The sequence below is a fragment of the Centropristis striata genome, chromosome 11 (genome assembly GCF_030273125.1).
Source record: "Centropristis striata isolate RG_2023a ecotype Rhode Island chromosome 11, C.striata_1.0, whole genome shotgun sequence".
NCBI lineage: Eukaryota > Metazoa > Chordata > Actinopteri > Perciformes > Serranidae > Centropristis > Centropristis striata.
This window is the reverse complement of record NC_081527.1, coordinates 35,726,084-35,735,118: the sequence shown is the minus strand read 5'-3', so window position 1 is coordinate 35,735,118 and position 9,035 is coordinate 35,726,084. Positions and strand designations below refer to the sequence as shown.

The window sequence follows — 9,035 nt, the reverse complement described above, 5'->3', positions numbered from 1 at the left end:
ACATGATAAACCTTGTTGTAGTCAGTCAGCTGTTCACACAGCACAGAGACCGGGTGAGTACCTACACAGAGGTTTTATACCATTATTCATTATCAGAAAAATGTGTTTTAAAAAGTCTTAATTATATGATTTGTTAAATTATGTGATTGTAGATGTTGTTGTCTGTGTTACGGTTGTTATCACACGGATGCGAAGCTATGTTAGCGCAGCTAGCTTAGGTTAGCGCAGCTAGCTTAGGTTAGCGCAGCTAGCTTAGGTTAGCGCAGCTAGCTTAGGTTAGCATCCTCGGTTTATTTTGCTAGCTGTTGCTACCTAGAGTTTAGCTAACGACGCTAGCTTTGTAGCCATTAACGTCATTGTTTGACCATTTTAAATGTATGGGTTATTATTTTTGGCCACAGACTTAATATAGTGTAATGTCTCAGTATATGCACGGTGTTAGTTTTCTCTGAAAAACCCCATTATGACTTGTCGTGACATTGGGCTAAGCTAGTTATCCAGGATGACCTGATGCTAACTAGCAGTTAGCTTTAGCTGTTTCAGGTTCAGTTGCTGGGCTATTTGTTAACTGACAGCAGAGGTTATTATTAGGTTAATATTTTAGACACACGTCACTATATTTTTGGTCTAAATGGCATGTTATTTATGTTATTAATTGTGTTATTTGTTCCACTATAATAGCATCCGCCCTGGTTATTGTGCAGCTCTGTAACAGCTGACCAAACTAGTTAGCTAACAGTTTTTCATCTTTAAGTTATTATTCAATTTAATTCAATTCAACTTTATTTATAGAGCGCATTTCATGCACAAGGCAGACTCAATGTGCTTCACAATATATACATAATTACAGTTGAAAAACAAACAAAAACAACAGAAAACAAGCAAATACAAACAATTAGAAAAAAAAAAAATCAATTACAAATGAATTGAGTGCAGGTAGACAAGCTATGCCATATTCACCACATACACACTTGCTTACTCACACATGTGCACCCACTCCCACAACCACACGTACACAGTTCAACCGAATGCTGTTGAAAAAAAAAAAAAAAAAATTATCAGATTCAGTTGTTGTTTTGTTAACTATAAGTGCATAATCTAAACTGTGCGGCTTGTACATACAGCAAGGGTAAACCCTGTAACATCTCCTGTGATGTTGAGTCACCGTTCTTGTGTTTCCATCCAGGTGGAGATTTATTCAGTCACACATACTGTAGTAGATATACAGCAGGATGGATATCCGCGGGGCTGTGGACGCTGCAGTCCCCACCAACATCATAGCTGCAAAGGCAGCTGAGGTGCGGGCCAATCTGGTCAACTGGCAGTCCTACCTGCAGTAAGTACACATTACAACTATACACCATTTTTATATAAGCTCACTGGACACTTTTAGTTACACCTGTACCAAGGTTATTATAGTTAACGAAATAACGAAAACTAGAATTGAAAAAACATTTTCGTTAACTGAAATAAAAATAAAAACTAGAGTTTTTAAAAAAACGATAACTAACTGAAACTGTATTGTGTGGTTACAAAACTAACTAAAACTAACTAAAATGATTGTGAAAATGTACTTAGTTTTCGTTTTTGTCAACTTTTTTCATTCATAATTCAGTGTTTCTACTTGAACATGCAGCAAATGGTAAATATGTTTACTGAGACTGGGATGTCTACACTAGAACCAAAATTCAAAACAGTTAATAACCTTATTGGGGCTGAGAAGGATAAACCAAAGGAAATAAAGGCAAAATTTATTATGACCACTTTGAATCTCGCACCCAACACATAGCCCATTACAAAAAAACTAAAACTAACACTAAAACTAATAAAAACTAAACTAAAACTAAGCATTTTCAAAAACTAAAAACTAAACTAAAACTAGAAAACTCACTCTAAAAACTAACTAAAACTAACTGAATTTGAAAACAAAAATTCACAATGAAATTAAAACTAAAACTAATGAAAAATACAAAACTATTATAACCTTGACCTGTACTCCTTATGTTCATGCATTTCTCTTCTGTTTTAGGAAGTTTACTTCTAATGAAATTAAGGGGTTTTAGTCCTCTACTTGGCATACGTTTGTAAATAATCTGCATATATATTGTAGAATAATAAAGATTAATATTTTGTTGTGATAATGTGTTATTTCATGCCAAGTGAAGCTGCCATTACATCCTTCCACCACCATTAATCTATGGATATGTGTGTGACTGGGTGAATGAGAGGCAAATTGTAAATCACTGTTAGGGAGTAAATCATTCTGATATTGGTATATTGGCCAATCCAGTATGTAACATAACTGTTACACTTCTCATTATGTTGTTATGTAAAAAGCAGAATGGGCTAAGTGGTTACATACATCAATCTTTCTTAATACATCAGTGTAATGATCGCAGACCGACTGCATTGTGCCAAAAGCAGCTCTGGTTCCTTTGTAGTGAGTCACTGTCTTGGGTCCTACTTCCTCGTTGAGACTGTGTGTTTAAATACAGCAGACAGGATCTGAGACTCACATTATCATTTCTAAAAACCTTATTGTTTTATCTTGTTTGATTTAGTGTGAACGTATTATAAGCATGTTTATATTGCTACCTCTATGGATCCATCCATGGTGCCTTAACTAGAACGTGTGGTATTTCAGGTTAATTACCATTATTGTGCAAGTTGCTCTTTCAATTAGAAGCAGCATGCTAGTGACAGGACAAAGCCCAGTCCTCCAGTGAGAGGGTCAACAACCTACATGTATTTCTTGCCCCAGTGGTAAAGGAAAGTGCTTTATGATTAATCATTTAGAAACAATAATTCTTTATTAACATCACTGATGTTCAAACTCTATAATTTATGTAATAGATTGCATGTTGTTGTAGCATTATGCTAAAATGTCTGTGTCTTGGTTAATTCTCTTGTAGGAGTCAGATGATCTCGGGAGAGGACTGTGAATTCATCAAGAAGTTTGAGGTGGCCAACTCTGAGGAGAAACAGGTCATCCTGACCAATGAAGGCCATCAGGTATTGATTGCTTTACATCATCTGTGTGTTTAGTTAATGTTGTCATCCAACACATGCTTTAGCAGTTCTCTTCTTTTCCTAACAGTTGTTTTCAACTTAATCTTTATTTCACAATCTTAAAAACGAAGCAGACAGTCAGTTGCACAAAGATAAATAATGGCACTGCAGCTCAACAAACAAACCAGCTCAGACATCTTCCTTCGTTATATTCTTTTGGACTCTGGAGCCTATATGTACAAATGGACATACTAAGTGGAAGGACAGTGAACCTTGAACATTCTGCTAATATAGAGGCTTTTAAACTAAACCTCCGTGTACATTTTTTTGTTTTTCCTTCTTTTTTCTACTTGTACTTTACTAACATGCCCTCCTCAATGCTCCCTCTTGTAACATAAGGATTCTGCTGACCTGAGTTTGTCTCACGATAGTTTATAGAGCTGTCCGGCTGAACAAAAGCAAAGGCAGATTGTTCAATTTGTCAATAGGTACAGTGCTGCTATTTTATTTCTGACTTTGTACATGTTGTTTTTTTTCCTGCTCAGTGTGCAAAGACCTTTCTGAACCTGATGGCCCACATCTCCAAGGAGCAGACAGTCCAGTACATCCTGACTCTGATTGATGACACTCTGCAGGTATAAAATGAACCCACTGACTGTGGCCAAACAGGATATTTATGTGCACATACTGTATATAGATATTTTGAGAAAGTAATTTTACTCCCATCAATCAAAAGGTTGGCTACAAGCTCTCCCTTGAGTTTGGGCCTTAGGCACAACTGAAGGCAGGTTTAGCAATAATTGCATTTAAATACAAGGTATCCAATTTCACACATACAGTACAGGCCAAAAGTTTGGACACACACCTTCTCATTCAATGTGTTTTCTTTATTTTCATGACTATTTACATTGTAGATTCTCACTGAAGGCATCAAAACTATGAATGAACACATATGGAATTATGTACTTAACAAAAAAGTGTGAAATAACTGAAACCATGTCTTGTATTTTAGATTCCTCAAAGTAACCACCCTTTGCTTACTAGAATATAAGACATGTTTTCAGTTATTTCACACTTTTTTGTTAAGTACATAATTCCACATGTGTTCATTAATAGTTTTGATGAATTTACAATGTAAATAGTCATGAAAATAAAGGAAACGCATTGAATGAGAAGGTGTGTGTCCAAACTTTTGGCCTGTACTGTATGTGTGAAATTGGATACTTTGTATTTAAATGCAATTATTGCTAAACCTGCCTTCAGTTGTGCCTAAGGCCCAAACTCAAGGGAGAGCTTGTAGCCAACCTTTTGAATGATGGGAGTAAAATTACTTTCTCAAAATTCTCCAAACCTGTACTGTATAAAAAGTGATGATTTGGAGACCTGTCACATTTGGAAAAATATTGGATGCTGTCAGTCAGTTACTCCAGATGTGCAGGAAATAAGTATTTTCAATCTAAGAGCTCATCTACGATCTTAATTCATCCATGACACAGGAGAACCATCAGCGGGTCAGCATCTTCTTCGACTACGCCAAAAAGACAAAAAACACCGCCTGGTCCTACTTCCTCCCCATGCTGAATCGCCAGGACCTTTTCACTGTCCACATGGTGAGTTAAGAGTTACATTTGAAATCAAGCATACTCTTTCAAACATCACAGTGTACTGAATAGCGTATCTGAGATCATATTTTCACAGATCAGGTGGCGTATTCCATTACATTTTTCACAAACATTAATTTTTCACAGATGTGACGGCTTCTAATAATAGGAAGGCATCAATAATTCCTCACAAAGCAACCTTCTACTTTTTCCACAGAAAAACAAGCAATTAATGTAATGATATCTACCTGCCACCCTTTTCAGATAAAGGCTGACCACAAACTGAGCACTATGATAGGGCACCCACAGCTTAATTATAAATACCAGCCAGATGGCATCCAGCAGGTGGGCATAATGTGACCCCAAGTCTGCGAAGCAGCACTTTAACTCAATCCACTGTTCATGCTGACTCTTGCTTTTAAATTAGAGCCTCAGTATTTCTAAACATCCTCTCCTGGCAAGGAGGAAATTGGAGAACAGAATTTGTTACCGTCTCATCACAGGGCACAGGAACATTTTACAAGCCAGAATTATTTACGAGATAGTTGAAGTGGCTTCAGTAATTTTCCCACTTATATAAGGTTGTACATCATGTTTTGTGCTCGGTCAGTATCTTGGTGGGGTTTCAGGACAGGGTATTTTAAATTAAAGTACTTGTAATCTCCTTGTGCTCCCTTTTTAGACTTTTCTTATTTCTCCTTCTTCCTGGAATTTAAATTAAATATTCTGTGAAGCATCATAGAAAATACTTTTTAGCTGCTTCTTACCATAGGCCTCAAACAAAGTCACAAAATCATTATTTTTCATTATTGTGAATAAAAAATTCTGAATTTACTCAGGGTTGCACACAAACTTTTTTTTTTTTAATAGCACATAAGGTTGTACGTCATGTTTTGTGCTCGGTCAGTATCTTGGTGGGGTTTCAGGACAGGGTATTTTAAATGAAAACTTGTAATCTCCTTGTGCTGCCTTTTTAGACTTTTCTTATTACTCCTTCTTCCTGGAATTTAAATTAAATATTCTGTGAAGCATCATAGAAAACGTGTTTTTTTTTTTGCTGCTTCTTACCATAGGGCTCAAACAAAGTTGCAAAATGAATTTTTTTCATTATTGTTAAATGAAAATCTGAATGTACTAAGGGCTGTACACATAGCACCGGTGCTACAGTGGTTTTATAGCAGAGGCCACAAAACTGTAGCAAAAAATGTAAAAGTAGAGCCCGACTGATATGGAATTTATAAGGCAGATACCAATGTGAGAGGGAAGATATTCACAGATTGTCTATATGGCAGCTGATATAATGAATTTTTGAGCTGGAATTAAATTAAATCAACCAATTAAATCATATACTGTGGTCTTTCAGTGCAAATCATGATGGACTTGTTGTAAATATCAGCTGTTCAGGCACAACAATATGATTTTAAAATGTCCTCCTTCCTTTATTAGGCAGCGAGGATCATCGCTAAGCTGGCTGCCTGGGGCCGTGACCTGATGGAGGGAAGTGATCTGAACTACTACTTCAACTGGATCAAAAGCCAACTCAGTTCACAGGTATGTACATCTCAATGTTGTTGCTAAAATAGCTTGTGAAATATATAAGTCTGTCAATTGAAATATCTGGTTTACTGGTTGTCCTTGGCTTTTGTCATTGATTTTTAAGACTAAGAAAATCATGTTATATATATTGTCAAGTGTAAAACTGTATGTTCTGTCTATTTAATGTGAGTAAAAACAGAATACTGTTTCCTGATAGATCCAGGTAATGTGATAGAGGTCACCAAAATCAATGCATTTTTTTTGTCAAGGTCATTCAATTTAAAGAGAAATGTTGCATGTTAAGTATGATAGTCTTGCAGTTGGAAAGGTCAAATTCATGAATTCATGTGCATATGAAATATTGTGTCTGTGTATACTCAGTATATTGTACAATTAAGTTTTGAAATCCGTTCGATTTTCTTCAGTAACTAATTTCTTACATAAGGAGACAAAAAGCCAAAGTAATTTCAACTGTCTCTGTTAATTTCCACTAACTCAATTCTGTTGTCTGGGCTCACGGTGAAACCTTGCCTGAATAACTGAAGTGCATTTATTCGTTTTGAGTGTGAGCAGACCTGTCAGACCTTGAGAAGGTCTGATGAAAGCTGTGCTGTAGGTGCTGGCTTTGCCTCGGCAGATTTATGCACCAAAGAGTGGGCTGATAAAACACCTGAATATTGATTCCCAGTTTATTTTGTGCTTCCACATTGCACACGAGTATTTCTAAAATATCCGCAGGTGTTCTTCAATTCAGATATAGTCGGCTCTTTTAAACGCATGATTTTATCCCTCATTATTTTAAACCTTCTGTGTCTTTACAAAGTATGTTCCACAGCTTATACCTGCTTCTTGAAATTGCGTTTTTGTTATTCTCTTCTCTCCTGAACAGCTAATCAGTGAAACACTGAGCATCCGCTGTCACTGAATTGCATTTATGGGGAAGCTTACAGCACATACTGTGTAGTCCAGTGCCACTGTAACTTAGCTCAAAGCGATGGATTGTGAACAATTGTGCACCTGTTTGTTCTGTTTCTCTCCTCATTAGAACCTACATGGTACAGGTCCAGAATCAGGCTCAGGAGCAGGAACTATTTCCCCCAGTGAAGTGAGTATGAGTGGAGTGCATCTTCAGTCAATCTGCGCTTCCGAGAAAACCAAAGAAAAAAAAAGCTGGCATCTGTCAGGTGTCACTGGACTTTCACATCTTTTCTTTCCCCTCTTTATCTCTCCCATCCTGTTCTTGCACTCCAGTGTTTCATTGATAATTGCAGATTGTTCGAGTCCTGAGTCTGTCAGAGCAATTTTAGAGGGATTCTCCTTTTAAACAGCATGGTGTTTGCTGCCACTGATTGGTTTTAACTGTAGAAACTGCATGCAGTAAGCCACTTCTCCTTAATGCTGAAAGCGCATGACAAACATCTTCTCCTGTACATTAGGATAACGAGGAAATTTGAATAGCATTTGCACAACAGCAGCATCCTATCAGAATGCTCAGAAATCTATTGACATGAGCGCTTTCTAATAATCGAACATCATATTTTCCTCTGCACTTTCAACCAGGTAACCTCCACTCCTTCACTCTTCTGTCCTCACTGCTGCCTGTTCTTCTTGCTGGACTTCTTTGCTTCTCTTCAACCTGTTTTAATTAACAGATTAATGTGATCTATTCTCTCCTCTCAGCTTCCTCCACTCTAATCTCAATTTACATTACTCTGCTCAGGTGTGATGGGCAGTTTTCCCTGCTATTGCTCTGTATTGTACTATTGGGTCTGTGATCTAGCATGTGTTGATGTATAATACTCCAGGCTGCATGTGCGATGCCTCAGGTTTGATCGGTGGCGGTAATGCAAGTTTTGGACTGGCCTTCTCTTTCTGTGCTGTATCTGCTTGTCAACTACTCCATGTTTCAGAGCTGCACTAATTGTACTTGACCCTCTAACATTTTGTTTGTTCTCCTGATTACACAGAGAACGCTCACGCTTCTGTTTGAGTAAATGTTTGCCTCTGTCCTTTGCAGAGCTCTCAGTATGTCCAGTGTGTGGCTGGGTGTCTTCAGCTGATGCTGAGGGTCAATGAGTATAGGTTTGCCTGGGTGGAGGCTGACGGAGTCAACTGGTGAGTGAGAACTCCTTATTAACACGGTTTCTAAAAGGGATGCATTGATTGTAAAAATCTGTGTATATTCCAATGTTTGAAATGGCAATCCTTTTGTTGGTTATTATGTTGTTGTTGTCATTATTTATTCCGTCTTTGTGAAAAGGAAACAAAGAAATCTTCATTGTAAAAGAAGTAACTGAACAGTCACTCAGTGTTTCATTGCACTTTCAATCATTCTTTGAATGATCAAAAATTCTACTATGCAAATTTATGAAACATCCTTTAATGTGAAAGATACTTTTTTCCTTAAATGAAAAAGATACTTTTGTTTAAATAACTACCTCAAAAGACTGTTTGCTGCTGTACAACCGCCTACTCAATGAAAAGATTACAATAAATAACAATTAAATTAAATTTAAATGTAAAAGTGATGAGAATATAATATATATTTCACATCTTGTGTTTTTCATACAGAATACAAAGTTCTTGTTTGGTCTTTCTGTCTTCATATAATACCCGCATGTGGCTGAAGTTTTCTTTTACTTTTAAACCAACCACATGTTGCCCTCTTGGATCATGCCAGAGTCGTTTCCAACCGACCACAGATAACCAACACAACATTTAGCCAACACAAAACTGGTGCTACACAGCAGATAAAAGGTCTGCCATCGATAAATACCTTCTTATTTCCTGCCAACAAAGCGAATATTGGCCGATACCAATGTTCCTCTGATGAACAAGTGCATCCCAAGTTTCTTGAAATGAGGGAGACAGAGAGGGTTCAGCTTGGCT

General features: G+C 37.1%; 1 protein-coding gene across 2 annotated transcripts in view; it reads left to right on the top strand.

Annotated features, from left to right (window-relative positions):
• The first annotated feature begins 1,186 nt into the window (after positions 1–1,186).
• atp6v1h (ATPase H+ transporting V1 subunit H) overlaps positions 1,187–9,035 on the top strand; it is a 29,125-nt gene continuing 21,276 nt past the window's right edge. The window contains exons 1-7 of one of the 2 annotated variants that reach the window (XM_059344211.1): positions 1,187–1,336; positions 2,913–3,012; positions 3,555–3,644; positions 4,506–4,619; positions 6,057–6,161; positions 7,192–7,251; positions 8,164–8,261. In XM_059344211.1, coding sequence (XP_059200194.1) covers positions 1,233–1,336; positions 2,913–3,012; positions 3,555–3,644; positions 4,506–4,619; positions 6,057–6,161; positions 7,192–7,251; positions 8,164–8,261 — 671 coding nt within the window. In that variant the 5' untranslated portion in view covers positions 1,187–1,232. The remainder of the gene's footprint in view (positions 1,337–2,912; positions 3,013–3,554; positions 3,645–4,505; positions 4,620–6,056; positions 6,162–7,191; positions 7,252–8,163; positions 8,262–9,035) is intronic. The other variant, XM_059344212.1, reaches the window with a different exon arrangement.